The 17,854-nt window shown below is 35.2% G+C and overlaps 1 protein-coding gene across 3 annotated transcripts in view; it reads right to left on the bottom strand.

The window, feature by feature from the left end:
* Positions 1-17,854, bottom strand: part of LOC111514736 (apoptosis-resistant E3 ubiquitin protein ligase 1) — a 75,433-nt gene that overhangs the window by 26,243 nt on the left and 31,336 nt on the right. The window contains exon 1 of one of the 3 annotated variants that reach the window (XM_074181951.1): positions 14,466-14,877. The exons of the other annotated variants lie outside the window; for them this stretch is intronic. Within the exon in view, the coding sequence (XP_074038052.1) occupies positions 14,466-14,538 (73 nt within the window). The 5' untranslated portion in view covers positions 14,539-14,877. Of the gene's footprint in view, positions 1-14,465; positions 14,878-17,854 lie in introns of those variants that run through there. 3 annotated transcript variants of the gene reach the window in all.

Genomic DNA, 17,854 nt, shown 5'->3' with positions numbered 1-17,854 from the left:
CCTTGTTGACTATGCCACCAGGATTTGTAAAAAACTTCGTTATCTGGTCCAAGCTTTATTTGCTATTGGAGTTTACAGCACATGAAATTGGAAGTGCCCTACATTCTAGAAGGAATACTCCAACTAAACCATGATCCAGCCGCCAGTAGTAGAAACGGTATACTTGCCTGACATAAACAAAGTCACAGACTACATTGTAGAAATGTTCAAAGTTCACAATATTAAAATCATTCACAAACCAACTAATAGACCAGCCAAAATCAGAAGTGAACATCTGACATCTTCCGGTGTTCAGAGGATTCCTCATTCCTGTTGCTTAGTTCATTTCGAAATTACCAAAACAGCATCAACATCAGGATACAAAAAAAATTAGTATAGCCTTTCAGCAATAACAGAACATGTCGTCTCAGAAACAGACCACGTAATGAAGAAACAAAATGACGTGTTGTCTAATTCAACACATGCTACACACGCCTTCATAAGGAGGTCAATGAGATTTATGAGCATCCCAAAAATTTCAAAAGAAAAGAGGGAGGTATAGGGTCAAGAAGGGTATCTCATACTGAAGAAGGCCTGAATTAGACTAGATTACAACTCCGGTCGACAGCCCACCAGCAATAATGTGGACCAATAAAAACAACCTAGCACAAGTGCGGCCCAATCAGGTGAGAGAAACGCATAGACACTCCACCCACCACCACCACCACCACGCCCAGCATCTTCTAAAAGGTATAAATACGAGTGAAGAGAAAGCTCCCCAATCAGTCGTTTCTGGGACTACGTGATAGTATCCTCCTTAGAATACTATATATAGCGTGATTCACGGTCGATGGTAGGTTAGACGTTTCTGGAAAACGCAAAGCATGATTTTTCTGAAAACTTCACTTCTCACATTTCCTTACCTATTCTATCGATCTAAAATATTTTCATCATTGCGGCGTTGCCACTTCCATCAAAAAGTGCTAGCAACTTCATTTTTTAAATGGAACACCCCGTATACAATAACAGAATAGGATATATATTAATATATAATATAATAACGGAATAGGATGATTCAAAATAACAAAATTGTAAACAAAATATCACATTTTCACAATAAATGCTGAAAATGTTGTCCATTACATTCTAAACACTTGTTTTTTTGTACGCGACTTGTGGTTGCTTTTTCAATTTCCTTGGGATCCAGAACTTCAATACTCCGCACTATTCGCCGTCGCAATTCTTCTTTGGTAGGCACTGAAGTACTGTATACCCTTTCTTTTAAAACACCCCATAAAAAAGTCAAGTGGCGTGAAATCGGGTGATCTCGGTGGCCAATCCCACAGCCCTAAACGCCTAAACCAACGATCGTCGAAGAGTTCGTCAAGTTTCCTAGAAACTTCCTGGGTGGAATGAGCTGGCGCTCCGTCCAGTTGAAACCACGAATTCCTATATTCCTCTAAAGGCAAATTTTATAAAAAATTGGTTACAGTCGTCCTTAATATCTGGAGATATCTCTCTGCATTCAGTGTGTCTTCATTAATAAAAAAGCTAATTTTATTGTTCTTCAGAATACAGAAAACATTCAGGTCAAATTTTTCTTAAAAACCCATTTCTTTTGTAACATGAGGATTATGATCAGCCCAAAAATGTTTATTTCTTCTATTGAAGATACCATCCCTCGTAAATTTTGATTCGTCACTCCAAATTATTTTTGACAAAAATTCCCGATCTTTAGAGCTTGAACTTTGGTAAATTTATACGGATGCATTCCGTGATTTTTCAAAATTCATTGTACTGAAGCATGTGATACACTTAAATCTTTTTCTGCACTGCGAATGGAAGCTTCTGGACATGCATAAAAATGTGCCAAAACGTTAACAGTATTGTCCTCATTTGAAGTAACAGGTTTTGGTAATGTTGAAGGCGCTTTTAACATGGAGCCATATTTAAGGAAATCATTTTGTAATCTTACAAACTTCCTCTTGTTCTAAAATCTAAAGCAAATGAACTTCAAACGTTCAAGCCAGTCTCTATATACCTACACAGTAGGTTTAATGGACTGACGCCTATCAGAAAACAACTACTCCCCTGGCTAATACCACGAAGGGCGTTGGATTATATTCGACAGTCGTCACTACTTCTTTAAACTGTAATAATTTTGTTCCATAAGTTAGCCGGTTACTGTATAGTACATTTAAAAACGCAATGAAAATTATTATATCCGCAGCCAGACATCAGCTAAATCGCCAGTTAAACATAGGGATTGTTTGAAATGCTGCGGACTCGTGTTCTTGCATTCACTGGGTTATGAGACGGTCGTGCTGGGATTATGCAAATGACATTTTAATTAACGATATGCAAATATTAAATTTTGTACCGGAGAATTTAGTTCTCCGCAGAGCTCTAGCCGCACGATATGACAAACATTAGATTAAAATCTCTCCAAGAACAACGAACGTCAAGTGGCAGTGGCGGCTGAAAAAAAAATAGCGACTGAAAAATCCTTCTGGCTCAATTTTCATATATTATTCACCATATCAGTTTTGAAAAGTATTGAACGTAACTAATTATGAATACGCTGACCCAGTACCTGATGAAAATTATACAATTTTCGCACTATGCATTTAATTCAAATCGCGTTTCGGTACACAGTAGCTTCATCAGTTACTGCTACATCAAACTATTCAACGATATATTTCATATAACAGTAGGTTATCACAAATCTTAATTAGATTAATGATCAATTCTGAAAGGTAGACTATGAAAAAAATAATAATAATACAATATTTCATTGGTAGATCAAGATCTTTAGATGATGTGGTGCTGCAGGTTTTTCCGGGTTTTCCTGCAGCTGAAAAAGCAAATGCGCCACTGGAATCAATGATGTAGTAATTTCTATTGTTGTTTTTATTTTTATCGTTGTTTTAATAAAAATTCGTTTATTTATGGAAAAACAGTAATTTATAAATATGAATAACTCTGTTGAAATTATCGGAAACTTTCACTAGAAATTTTTCCGTACAGAACCTGTTTTAGAATTACGAATTAGTTTACTTCATCTCCTGAAGACGCCAAGTTGGTTGGTGAAACGCCCGTCGAGAATAGTATTGCATTTCTGGTGATCAGGAAAAGTGCTTGTTTTGGATATATTCTACGCCAGAATATCCAGTTTCATCTTCAATTATTTTTTGCAATGTATAAATACGAGGTTGGTCTCAGAAGTACCCTGCATGACCTAGAGATGGCGGTAGTTGTTTGATAAATATCAGTACTTTATTAGAAAGTACACAATCTATGACGCATATGTTACAGGTTTGAAGACGCTGGGTTGTTAAGTATTTGTTTGGTAGACATTAACAGTGAACGTTTTCGGTGAATTTGTGGAAATGAAGAGAATTGGCCATCGTTATTTGAAAGGCCTCAGCCTAACCAATATAAAAGCTGAACTGGATTCTACTCTGAGTGAGTCTGCTCTTTCGTTTACAACAGTTGAATATTGAGTAGCAGAGTGTAGTGTGTGTGAATAGTAATGGCTACATCCATCAATTATTTGATTAATTAATCATCATCTTCATCTTCATCACGAACGAGTCTCTGTGATCAGCTGTAATGGCGTCATGGCAACAGGATTCAGAGTGGGGACGGAGTGAGAGAGTAATAGATAGAGAAAAAGTGAATAGATATTAGAGGAATAGAAACTCGGAGAGGGAAATATAGATATCACATAGCTGCAAGCATTAAACTTTATCGACGAATTTTTATTATTTCGGCTTGCGGAAATCGTCAGATTATATATTTTTTGTTATCCTTGAATTATTTCCTTCAAAATAAAAAAAAATCAGCTACGCTCGAGAATGTCGAAATGACGTTATTTGTTTACAACTTTGCTGCCCTCCCTTTTCTTTACGTCACCTTCAAATTGTCAGATTACTGGAATATACACTTTCTAGCAGGTAATTAACTCACCCTACCTTAATCTGACGCGCTCCAGAATTTCTGATGATCAATTTTTTTTACTAATCTGATCGTTTATCCCTCACAGGCGGCCTTATATATCGAGTGGTCCAACGAAAAGTATGCACCTTGCTTTTCTCCTTTTTTTTTGTAACTTAACGCAAACATGCTCGGACAGGTCAATTTTGCTATTGAGGGGGACACATTTTCGATGTATTTTTCTACCTGTGCCTTCAATCCCCTAGCGAGGGTGAGTAACAACCCTAAAATTTCAAATGGAAAGTGGGATCAAGTGATATATCATTTGAAAGGGCACAAAATTTTCTTTCCAATGATACCTAATTTGTTGTATTTACTTGAATAGTTATAAAAAAAGCAAGAACATTTACTCGATATTTTTGGTGTTAATGAAAATGCGGAAAAACGGCATTTTTATCACTACTACATTCCTCAATTTCTCTCGTGCGTTTTTTGGTTCAAATAACAACAGCAGATAAGTGTACAAAAAAAATTTAGGCAAACGTTCATTGATTCAGTTCGGTTGCTTTTAAAATTATTTCAACTTTACTGTAAAAATGGTTTATTCCATTCCTGAACGAGTTGAAATTGTTAAATTTTATTATCAACATAATAGGTGTGCTAGACTTACTGCTCGCCTCTTTAATAACAGTCATCCCGGGAAAAATGTGAATGATTCGTACGTTGCCAAGTTAGTCCAAAAGTTTGTCGATACCGGATCTGTCTGTAATGTGAAACACCAGCCACGGAAACCGATCAGAAATGAAGCAGTGGAAGTCGCTGTTTTGGGACATGTTGAATTGGAACATACTCAAAGTACCTGTCAGCTTGCTGCAGCCTCAGGTGTCTCCCGTTCGTCCATAATACGGATAATAAAAGCCTATAAATTTCATCCGTATAGAATTAAATTAGTACAGGAACTCAATGAAGATGATCCTGATAGAAGGCTGAAATTTTGTGAACAACTGAGCCAGCTACTAATTGATGATCCGCACCTATCATTCAACACGTGCTTTTCCGATGAGAGTACATTTTTATTGAATGGAGCTGTGAATAGGCATAATTGCCGTTACTGGGATGACAGTAACCCACACTTATTCCGAGAGGTCCATACCCAGTACCCTCAAAAAATCAATGTCTGGTGTGGCATATTAGGTAGTCATATCGTAGGACCACTTTTTATTCCTGGAAATTTTACTGGTGAGGTCTACCTGAATATGCTTGAAGATACAATTTATCCTCTCATAACAGAAATAATGGAAAATGACCAAAATCATAATGATGATCGGCTTCATTTCCAGCAAGATGGAGCACCTCCTCACTATGTTGCTCCGGTAAGAGAGTTTTTAGATGACCGGTTTGCTGGACGGTGGATTGGAAGGAGAGGCCCCATCGAATGGCCTGCCAAGTCACCTGATTTATTGTCTTATGACTTTTTCCTTTGGGGACACTTGAAAAATAAATGTTTTGCTACGCAGCCCGAGTCCATAGATCTTCGCCAACGAATTACAGCAGAGTGCAGAAGTATAACACCTGATATGCTACAGAATGTTAGGAATAGATTTGAACAAAATCTGTATTATTGTATGGAAGCAAATGGGTCACATTTTCAGCACTTGCTGAAGTAGGATTCTACTAAGTCAATTACACATTTCAAAGTACTGGGTTGTAGTTGTTTCTCTTCATAATACCTACATGTTTGAGTGAAATACAACAAATTAGGTATCATTGGAAAGATAATTTTGTGCCCTTTCAAATGATATATCACTCGACCCCACTTTCTATTAACAATTTTCGGGTTGTTACTCACCCTCGCTAGGGGGTTGAAGGCACAGGTAGAAAAATACATTTAAAATGTGTCCCCCTCAAAAGCAAAATTGACCTATCCGAGCATTTTTGCGTTATGTTACAAAAAAAGGAGGAAAGCAAGGTGCATACTTTTCGTTGGACCACTCTGTATGGGGCTCATATTTGGTGGAGGTACTCAACCAGGTACAAGGTATCCCCCTGTATATTAATCTGTCGCGCTTTAGTAAATCCAGAAATCCCCGCTTGTGCTCCCCTATTATAATGAAGTGATGTGCATTATTCAAAATTTAGAGCACCATGATGTTGAATAGTTCGATGAGAACGACGTAGACATTCCAAAATCGGATGAAAGCAAGCAGACTCACAATACTGAGCAGCAATCGAAGCAATCCAATGTCATCGAAAACTTAGAATCATGGATTCAGGTTTCATGGATTGAAGACTGTTATTTGAATTTAATATGTGTACCAAAAATTTAAAATAAGTTTGTTATGTTAGTAAGATATATTTTTGTATATAGAATAAAGAAAATACTTTTGTCTAGTTTTTATTGTGTTTATTTATTCGGCTTATAAGGCCAAGTTACTTAAAACTGGCTTTATAAGCCGAAACCGGTCGTAACGAATAAATAAACACAGTAGATACTAGACAAAAGTATTTTTTTTATTCTATATTCAACATGAATTTCTACAAAATAAATAAGTCATCAATCGAACGAGATATATTTTTGTCCTTTACTCTATGTTGAATAACGTATCAGTAAAATATAATCTCTATCCTAAATCAATGTTTTTATTTTTCAAATTATAATTATAACGTTGTAGTTATAATAATAAAAAAAACAATACATTGATTGACAAATGTTTACGTAAGCATGGGGGGGAGAAGATAAGAGCTTTGCTTACTTTTGCTGACAAGGGGGATGAGGGGGGGAGGGGTAAATAATTGTAATAAATCTGCTTACGTAATACTTGAACGGCTCCGTTGTAAATTGATCCAAATCGACCCTGCAGGTCATTCTTACAACTTCTCGCTTCTTTGAGGTCAAAATAAAAAAAAAGGTGAAAAAATCACTTGAATGGAAATTTTTAAACGACACTCTATAATGAACGCGTCGATTTTTGCCCGCTTCTCCTTTTTTTGAAATTTTTCAATTTCAGTAAGAAGTTGAAAAATCGACTTTTAGATGAAAAAAATTAAGGGGCCTCCACTCCTTCGTTGCCCCAGGGCCCCCAGTCTTCCAAATCCGGCCCTGCGAACACCACTACGAAAGCTTGAAAAACTCATAAAATATTTTGCTCCCAACACGCTTGCGATACAAAAATATGGTAGACCTGGTAAAGTATTATAAAACCGCTTTTATCAGCACAAAATTTTGTTTGGACACCCTGTTATCGTTTTTCTTGCAAGAGCATTTATTACTTTTTACTATTAGGAAACAGAGTAAAGCAACTTGAGTTACTTGCAACTGAACTGGTAAAAATACATCAATTGTACATGTAATGAGATCAAAAAATAAATTACTTAGATATACTACTTCGCAAATACGTTCCCTGGATAAAACTCCTCGTCAAACTGTTGATATTTAATCTAAAGCCAACGTATTACATAACTTTCAAAGCGGATTTTAATAAAAAGCACTCATCCTGGAGAAATTTTGTTTCGAAGCCCGAATTTAATACCCCGAATCCGGGAAGTTTACCGGAGCCTCGGCCGAATGAGTGCAAAACGGGCGACCTCGTCGTGCCATTATTTATACGGAATAATCTGGAAGAAAGGCATAACTAGTGCAGCGGTGGAGGAGTTGGAAACAGTTCAAATAGGAGTTTTGTCGACGCTCTAAGCGGAGGCGTCGTTCTCGCAATGATTTACTACCGCGGATATTTCGATGATTAATCTTCAGCTGTAAGCTTTTACGAACGAGGGAGATACTTAGAACCTTCTCGGGAAATTAAACGATATTTGGGGCGATTGTTTTACAAGAATATCAAGATTTACTTAGCCATAATCCAATTATCCACAAATCTTGCTCAGCTGTGTAAATAGTTTCATTCCAGGTGATGCCTAGCAAATTACACTAGTTTACAGCCAATTTACGACTGTAATGCCAATGTCAGTTCTTTGTTAATTTTTGGTCCCTAAACGCGAAAATGATAGTGAACATTTCCTAACACGTAAGATTTCTGAGTTATGATTTTTTTCACAAAAATTTAATGAACACGACGTTCCAAATTTGCTTTTCCCCTAAACTGAGGAAATTGTTTAAAATCTGGCAACACAGCGGCTCTGCCCAGTATTCGAATCTGCTTCCGCTGTATATGAGACTCGTAACGCCGCTTCTCGAACTTCCGATACTCGAAGTTTCCAGATAATATCGGAAAAAGGGAACCGCTATAAAAGTAGCAGGTTGACCTAAAAGTCATAGGACTATTAATAGGTCTTCAGGGCGGATTTACGAAGTTTTGCTGTTTTTATGCATTTGGAACAGTAGGGCAACACAGCCATTATCAAGTAAAATAATGGCCTCCGAGAGATAAATATAGTCCAGGTCTAGCTAAAGTGAAGAATATACCTCTTGTTAATCCCAAAAACGTTTTGTTACCTCCATTACACATTAAACTGGGATTAATGAAAAATGTGATGCGTTTAAATATCTTAAACACGTTAAACACAAAATTAAGTGATGCAAAGTTCAAGGAAGGTATATTTGTTGGACCACAAATTAGAAAACTACTAAGTGATCAACAGTTTGATCATAAATCAAAGGGAAAGGTTCCACCAAGACATACTGACAATAGAGCAACATTATCAAGGCAGATGGTTCCTTATGAGGTAAAACATTGAAACATATAAACGAAAGTCAACATTTGCATAAAGGTATGCACAAAAGACTTAATTTGGATGATTTTTCATGTGTATTGTATAAATTAAGTCTGTTATTCTCAAAATATATTGTTTTTTTTTCTTGTTTTGATCTTGTATTCACCTAGGTATATGTGAAAATTCTTGTATAAAATAAAAATAACTATCACTCAAAATCTTTACGTGATGTGAAATTTTTGATGTTGAAGCCGTAGTCAGGATGCTTTAAACTCTCATGTATAGCCATTATAATATTAGTAGCAATTTTTGTTTCTTATTTGTAGGCTAGTGTTACTAGCAGCAAATATTGGACCTTGAGGCACACCAACAGATAGTATTGAGAATGAACTTTGAATTTTACCGATTTTAACTTGTTGGGCTCTACCACTAAGATAGTTGTTGAATAGTTGTTTGGATATTCTCCTAATTCTTTATCTTTCAAGTTTTTTCAACTGTGCATCAAGAGACACAGTGTCAAATGCTTTGGCCGAGTACAGAAAAATCGCCAAACACTTACTTCATTCGTCAAGAGAAGCTATCATTCCTTTTGTAAGATCTAAGATAGCATTTTCAGTATTGGAATTCTATATAAAGTTATATTGAAGTTCTGTTATAATGTGATGCGCCCTGAAAACTGTTAACAGTTTACTTTTGATGCAGTGTTCAAAGATTTTAGCTAAATTAGGTATAACAGAGATATATCTATGATTACAAAGTTTTTTGGATCACCTTTTTTGAAGATAGGTGTAACTATAAAGTCTTTTCACAAGAATGGAACCTTTGGTGTACTAATGAATACTACTGTAGTTTTCTCCAACACTAAACCGTTATTTTAAAACCTCGACACGTGTTTCGATCACCAAGTGGTGATCTTCAAGATGAAGATCAAACTCCTCTGTTGTAAAACCCCTGGTACAATAATTATTTATACAGATTTGTTTGCCCTAGCCAAATATTGCTTTTTGTTACATTGGGGGTTTCATTGGAATTGAAAATTCGCAGATTATGTTTCTTAGAAAGAGCAGATTGAATCAATTTTAGCGGCAAAGGATTCGTTTTCTTCCATAACGACTCCAAGTGAATCACCCTGTATTTTCGTTTCTTGTTTAATTTGTAGAAGTTCGTTTTCCAGTCCCTCCACTTTTTGTTCCAGAATTCGAATGTTTTTGCTGTTGGTTTCATCAACAACCTTGGACACAATATCGAAGAGGGTTTTCATAAATACCTGTTCGGTTAGAAATTTATTTATTGCCGAGTCAATGGAGGCTTTGATTTACTCGAGTTATGACTATTACTTTGAAAAAAGTGTACTGATTCAAATGTCGCTTATTTCGATTAAACTTAATAAGTATCCACTGAGATATTACCGTTCAAACTAGACTCATTAAGGTCGGACAAAACTTTTGAAACAACCTAGTACTGAGATGTTAAATAGCCACCAAAGATTTTGAAACAAAAATCACTAAGCTCCGAGTTAGAATTTAATAAAATTCCGAATTCAAATTAGGAATTCAATAAAATTACGAATTTGAAGTTGAAATTTATTGATATAGTCAGTAAAATTCGGAGGTTAAAGTCGGAATTCAGTAAAATTTCGAATACAAAATCAGAACTAGCAAAATTCTGAATTCAAAGTCAGAAATCAATAAAAGTTTGAGTTTGAAGTTGGAATTTGAAAAAATCCGAGTTACAAGCCTGAATTAATCAAAATCCTATCTATTATTAATAAATACCGAGGTGGAAATCAAAATTTGTTGAAATTCGGAATTCAAAATTTTGTAAAATTTGAAGGAAGAATTAGGTACAATTCCAAAGTTGAACTTGTTAAGTCAGAATTCACAAAAGTTCATGAAGATTCAGAATTCAGTAAAAAAGTGGGAATTTACTAAACTTACAAGTATAAAGTCGAAAATTAAAAATTTTCAAGTTCCACGACGAAATTTAACAAAATTCCACGTTCAAAGTTGTGATTTAGTGAAATTCCGACTTTAAACTACTTTATTTAGTAAAAAATCCAAGAATTGATTCAGAATTTGAAACATTTCTAGTTCCGATACAAAATTAAGCAAAATCACAAGTTCAAAATTTAGTCAAATTCGGAGTCTTGAGGAAAAATTTAGTTAAATTCTAGTTTGAACTGGGAATCAACTGAAATTGCGGATTTGAATTCTAAATTTGAAAAAAATCGAGTTTTCGGACCAAAATTTGGCAAAATCCTCAGTTGAAATTAGAAATTCCATATATACAAAGTCAAAATTTATAAAAACTTCGAGTTCCCAGCCAGAAATTAGGAAACATAACATCGGAGTTTAATTAGTGCTAGACACGGTGAAAGGCCTTGAAAAATATCAAACGCAACTCTCTGTTTTTCATTAATTGCATTACTCCAAAGGAGTGTAGGCCGAATTCAAGCATTCCTTCAAGAGGGAGGAAAAGACAAGTCTACAGACAACTTTGCGAGTTCATTTGCGTTCATTTGAGTACGATAAGTATTACTTTATTACTTCGCTTGGATTCGTTAAGAGTGATCAAAGCCACAATTTTACTGACCAGATGATATGAAGCTACATCACAGGACTACAGCACCACAGGAAAACCTTCAAGGTTCAAAAAAAGAAATTCACATTGGATGCTACAGTTGAGTTCGAGGTGTACTGGGTTGAACCTCGAAACGATGAGCAGCCACAGTCCGTCGCGTATTTCTGATATGTACCGCTCTTGATGGAATCAAATGTGCCAAGTCACTCGAACACTTCCTGTGAAAATATCCAAAAAAGAGAAAAAAAATCGCCAACCTTTCTTCGATGATCCAAACTATCAAGGTTGCATTCGTATCTCCAATCAGGTAGATGCCTCTTTCCTGGATGGAATTCAGCAGCTTCAGGGTATGCTCAGGGGCAAAGAGCATGATTTTAAATTGAAGAGAGCATATAAATGAGGCAGAAAGAGGATAGATGCATGAGTAAATGAAGAAGATACAAACTATGCAGTTAGAGAAGGCATACAATGACCTGCTGCTCGGTTGAGAAACTAAGAGGAGACTAATAGACCACACCAGGATACCAGATATTCCCTAACAAGATCGGAGGATACAATAAACCAAGAGGTCTAGAGCAAAGACTCTAGAGAGCTCAATTAACTTCAATTCAAGAGGTATATGATATTCAAGTTAAGAAGGGAATGACGTCACAAGATAGCAAGTTACGGCGTTGCCAATATGTACACTATTTCAAACATTTTTGTACCGTTGATTTGTTTTATCGCTATTTACCTTAGTTAATATTACCTTATATGTGTGATTGATGACTTGTTTACTTTATGGTAATTCATGATCACTTAAATGAAATGGATAAAAACACTTTTGTCTAAATACCACTGGAATTTTATTTATACGACCGGTTTCGGGTTTGATCCCATTATTAAGTATAAAACTGAAATTCGAATTTTGAAATATCAATTTTATAGAATTTTCAGGTATGCTGCAAGGAAAGGTATTTTTTGAGAGACAGGATGCCAACTTAAAAAACCATCCTGAAAATTCTAGGGGTTGTTAAACTCATAAATTCAAGAGAGCAGGCCTACATAAATCAAGTTGCTCGTTTAGGGGTATATATTTCTGGTTCTTGATTGATTTGTTAATTTCCATGGCCTCCAACAAATTCATTTTTCTCCCTTTATTACATATACGTAATATTCATGGACAAAAATGGACTATTTTTCCGTGGTCGATCGACCCACAAACGAATCCACTCGTTCCTGCATCATTAACCCCTTTGCGTGTACATAATTACATCCAACACGAACGGCTATCGACCTACATATTTGAAATTCAACCGAGACAATTCTTTGAATCTCGGCATCGAGAACGTTCATGAAAAATGTACCCCTCGATGAATAACAAATACGTACTTGAATGAAGTGAACAACGCGAGGGCGGATTTAGCCGGCAGAAGAGGACTGTTACAAACCCACGTTACAATGAGCAGAACAAATGTTGATCTGTGCGGAATATTCAAGGAGTAACCTAAAAATTTGCATGATTCCTCTTTTAGATTTGAGCCGTAATAAGGTCACATACCCTAAAATTTATGTATGTTTTCAATACAATAAAAAATATAGTTTAAAAAACTAAAAAACATGAAAGAAGTTACGAAAGAACATCGTAACTTCTTTCAAATAACCCTCATCCTTATAAATACTACCTCGTTCGTAACCATTATTCATGGTTGTGACAATATCAATCTACTTCAGTAGCTACAGTTAAAAAATGTATAAAACAACAATAAAAATTAATTGACGCTCCGAGGCGACTTCAGCTGCAGGAAAATCCGGGAAAACCTTAGCACCACATCATCTAAATATCTTGATCTGCCAATGTCCTCTCTCTTATAAAACAAAATGTAGGGTGTCTCCAGAGGCTCCAATAAATTCAATGCATCGCCAGAACACTTCGTGACACGACTATCGTTAAACTTAAACCAGTCCATTTTGTCTTTGACCAAGGCGTAATAATGACCAAATTATGCATGAATATTATAATAGTGATCTGCTAGATTGAAATGTTCATCTAATTTGGGTGATATGGAAATAGAAATAAAGTCCAAAGATAAAATAAAATACATTGGCATACTTATAGACAGCAAATTGAAATGGAATCACCACACTGAACATATTGTAAAAAAAATAAGATCATTGACTCCAATGTGGATCTTAAAAATAATCCACAATAAAAATTTCAATTACCCTTCAGAACTTTTATATAAAGAAAGCAAAGCGCTAGATGCACGGCAACTATACTTCCAAAGTATAAAATTGCATTTTTTTAAGCGAATAGATCATGTATACAACACGAGAAATAAAGCGAAAACAACTGCTATACCAAAAGTTGAAAAAACATTATCGCTGAGACACTTCACGTACCTAGGACCCATCAAATACTTAAAAATACCAACAACCCTTACTCAAATCCATTCACTCGGTTTATTCAAGAAAATTCTCAAAAAATGGCTTCATTCTACGCCAAGAATGGAAATACACAAATGGATAGATAGGAAAAATAATAACTAAACCTAGTTCCATATTTTTTCAATTTCACATTGTTAATGTAGTATTGTTTTGCTGTTCACCTGTAAATTATTATTGTATATTATATATACATATATATATTACATATTTATATATATATATATATATATATATATATATAAGCACTGTATATTACATATATATGTATATATATGTACATATGTGTATTTTTGTGTCTGTATATGTATGTATATATGTGTGTATATGTGTATTTGTCTGTATATATATATATATATATATATACATATATATATATATATATATATATATATATATATATATATATATATATATATATATATATATCTGTGTATATGTATATATACTCTATGATATCTATATAAAAAGGTTATTGTTTCTCTAATAACCCCACGCACAAGGATATACCCTTTTGTGGGTTAACTGTTATATTTACCATATATTTATTCATTTATTTATTTATACATTTATTGTATTACACAATCACGTTTATGGAAATATATATTATTATTATTAATTCGAACCTTCGAAAGAGTTTCTTGCTTCCTGCAGAGGTTGAGTCTTGTTTGAAGATAATCAGTGTTATTATTAGATTGACTGGTGCCTCAGATATACTTGTTTCCTTTTAACAGTCAGTTAGGCGCATGTTTGAAAAATACTGTTTTCTATAAGACTAAAATCAATTTTAAAAATTAAAGTTTTTCTGGCTGACTGATATGAAACGTCTATTTCGCTACTTTTCAAAAACAGTATTCTAACAAAAAATATAACCTTACCCGAAGAAGCACTACCAGATGGATGCATTGTCATTCCAATGGAGCAAATCTCGCTCTCTTCCCCCCACATCATTCAGTAGTCAACCAAAGCGCCAAAATTTCAAAATGGTGTCAGGTGTGTACTGAATAATAAAAATGCAAAAATCTCAAAAAATAAACACGCAAAAATTGACTTCAATTTCCATCATGGAAACCGAATTAACAAAAACCTGTTAAGCGTTATCAAGAACTATCAGAAGTGGAATGAAAATCTCAAAATTGGCAAGAAACTTTCAGAAGTGGGATATGACTTTCTAGAGTGGGATATAACTTTGAGAAAAAGGGAAATGAGTTTCGGAGGCGGGAAAACGAACTCAGTAATGTGACAGCCGCTCCGGAGAGGTTACGAATCATTGCGCGCGTGAACACGTTGGCGCACCGGGCGACAGACCTTCGAGGGAGGCATATTGCGGACCTGGACGGGTTCGAAACGCTAACTAAATTGCTAACTGCTGCAGCGAAAGAGCTTTGTTCGTTGCCCGGGTGACTTGGGGACTGTGAGATTGCGCATATCGACGGCGATGTACACTCCGACCTACGGAGGAGGCGTCGAAAACAGCTGGCGGAAAGGTGTCGGCCGCACCTGGGGGGGCTTGAACGGCTGAACAGGGCCACAATGGGGCAGATGGTTTTAATTAGAATCTTCTCCCACATTACCAGAACTAGAACAACTATTTCCAATGTTCGTCATCAGGAGATATTTGAAATCAATTCCCATATAGTATATTGTGTAACAAGTGCGTGAAATCGACTTTTTTACACAAGCGTGTGTAAAAAGGTCTTCACGCACATGTTGCACACTATACTTTTTCTACGACCATACACAGAAAATTAAGCACCATTAGTTTAAAGAGCTTTATTGAATTTCAGAATAATTAGTAAGTACCTATATTATAAAATTAACAATTAATTCTTATACTGAGATTATTATTTTTGGTTTTCATTCTGATGTGCAATAATAATGATTATTATTAGTAATATTGGAACCTGTGACCATTCCAAAACTTACACCTGCAGCATTTGATTTTTCTATTAGTGTGTTTCTTGACTTGGAAGTTGAGATGATAGAAGTAGTGGCGATAGGGGCTGAGGAAATTTGATTTTGAGGCGATAAAATTTTATTTGCCACATCAATTTTCTGAGTAATTGAGTTTTCTATATAACGCTCTGCCACTGCAGAGGATTTCCAACCTCCATGTTTTTTTAAGGTAAGCAAATCGCCTCCAGCTTCTACTAATAACGTGGCGGATGACCGCCTAAAACAGTGGCCTGTATATTGTTCAGCATGAGGTAAATTTAGGTATTTTGCGATTACCGAAGGAACTTTACCAATTTTATTTATACCAACGATCTGGCAGGTACATTTTCCACCTTGATAATTAATAAATAATTTTTTTTCTGCGTATTTTTGCGGACGGAGTGCCGTATATTTTCGGTATAATTCAAGATGTTCCGTGATGGTAAATTTTCTTGAGATTTTGGTTTTTGTATCATGGACGTTTACTATGAGTATAGTACCTAAATCTTCAATATCATCTAATTTCAGTTTATACAGTTCATCTCTTCTAAGAGCTCCAGCAAGTCCAAATATTAGTATAACCTAAAAGAAAAAGAAATTACAATATAGAAACTAAAAAAGATTATGGCTGTCAGAAATCGAACCCAGGTCCTTGGGTGCGCGAGGCCGACGCACTACCGCTGAACCATTCGTATTTACAAATATATGTGTGAAAACGCGATTCTCAACGCCCAATTTAAAATGATTTAGAAGATCATAGTTAGATATCACATTAACATAGTTTTAGATAATATATCTGATTTGGCCAACTATACTTATTAGGATCTACTTTATTTATAGATATTATTTTCTATTTATTTAATACTACCGTGAGACATTAAACTTACCTTGGTCAATAAAAAATTTCGTCAGGAGCTTCTTGTATAAACTTCAGTATTTGTTCTTTCTCCAAAACTCTGGATTTTTTGGGAACGTATCCCTTACTCTTCCTTTTTAAAAAAGCACGTACCTTAGGATAGTCAATATTTATGTTTTTTTTTAATGCTGATGGTACTTTTTAGCATTGAGAAATTACTCCAAAGTGTTGCTGCCTTAAAGTTCTTGGATAATTCTGACAAATATGCCAATATTACGTTTTCAGAAAATGAATTGATATTCTTTGTTTTCCTCCATGCCATGAATTTCTCATAAGTATTTTCATACACGCTCAATGATTTTTGGGGTAATAAAATCTTACTAGCCTCATTGGCTGCATCCATAACATCCGGCGGGGTACTTCGTATATCTGAATGATCAGAATCCATTATAATATAATGTTAAAATATTAATAATTAACTCTCAACAATGAGCTCACAACAATAATGATCAAGCTATTTTGACAGTTTATTTATGATTTATTGCTGCTCTTAAACAAAAGATGCACTAAGGCCGCCTATCAGCGAAATATTCATGTATTAGGTCTTATGGACAGACTACAATGAATTTCTTATGAGTATATTTCACGCACTGGTAATAAAAACACTTGAATGTACCATGTTATTCTTATGGGTTTATTTCACGCCCTAGGGCGTAAAAATAATTTCACGCACAAGGGCGTGAAATTACATTTTACGATTCGTGAACGGTGTGTGAAAGTACTATTTCACGTACGGGAGTAGAAAAACTTATTTTTTTGTATAAGCATTCATGAGCTCCAAATTATCAATTGCTGGAAAATTATCCGCTGAAAAGAATGGTCCATAGATGAGTGAAAAATACCGGGATTGATGTCTTTGACTGCAGTTCTAGAAAAAGGTAAAACAAACACCTTTCCAAAAGAACAGAACTGCAATATACTATTCACGACGCGCGATTCACGCGCAACTTCAGGAGATGAAGAATACTAATTCCTAATTCTTATGCTATCTCTATTTATATCCAGAAGGATACACCTCCACTTTCCGACACACTTCAATGATTTCGGGTAGAAATTCACAGGATTTTTTTTCTTGAAATTTTCAACTAATTTCAACAGAGTGATTCATAAGAAGGTGAACGACGGGACCTTCGGCACTGTTCATACGTGGTTGGTCCCAGTCCAACCCGGCCCAACAAAGAAAACATAAACATTTTGGAAAAAAATGTATTTATTTTACACGCTTTATATTAGCTTCAACTGTATGTATGTATATATGTTGGTTGCTTGTAACTCCCAAGCTCGGGATCTGTATTTACAGAATTATCGACATTATTATTGCTTGAATTATTCGCGGGCAGATGGCGCTGTACATTACCTCCTTGATATTTTTTTATCTATTCGCTGGTAGATGGCGCTGTATGTAACCTCCCTGAT

The sequence above is a fragment of the Leptinotarsa decemlineata genome, unplaced genomic scaffold (genome assembly GCF_025532065.1).
Source record: "Leptinotarsa decemlineata unplaced genomic scaffold, Ldec_3_MD MMD2_tig00026328_RagTag_RagTag, whole genome shotgun sequence".
NCBI lineage: Eukaryota > Metazoa > Arthropoda > Insecta > Coleoptera > Chrysomelidae > Leptinotarsa > Leptinotarsa decemlineata.
This window is presented reverse-complemented; position numbering and strand designations above follow the sequence as displayed.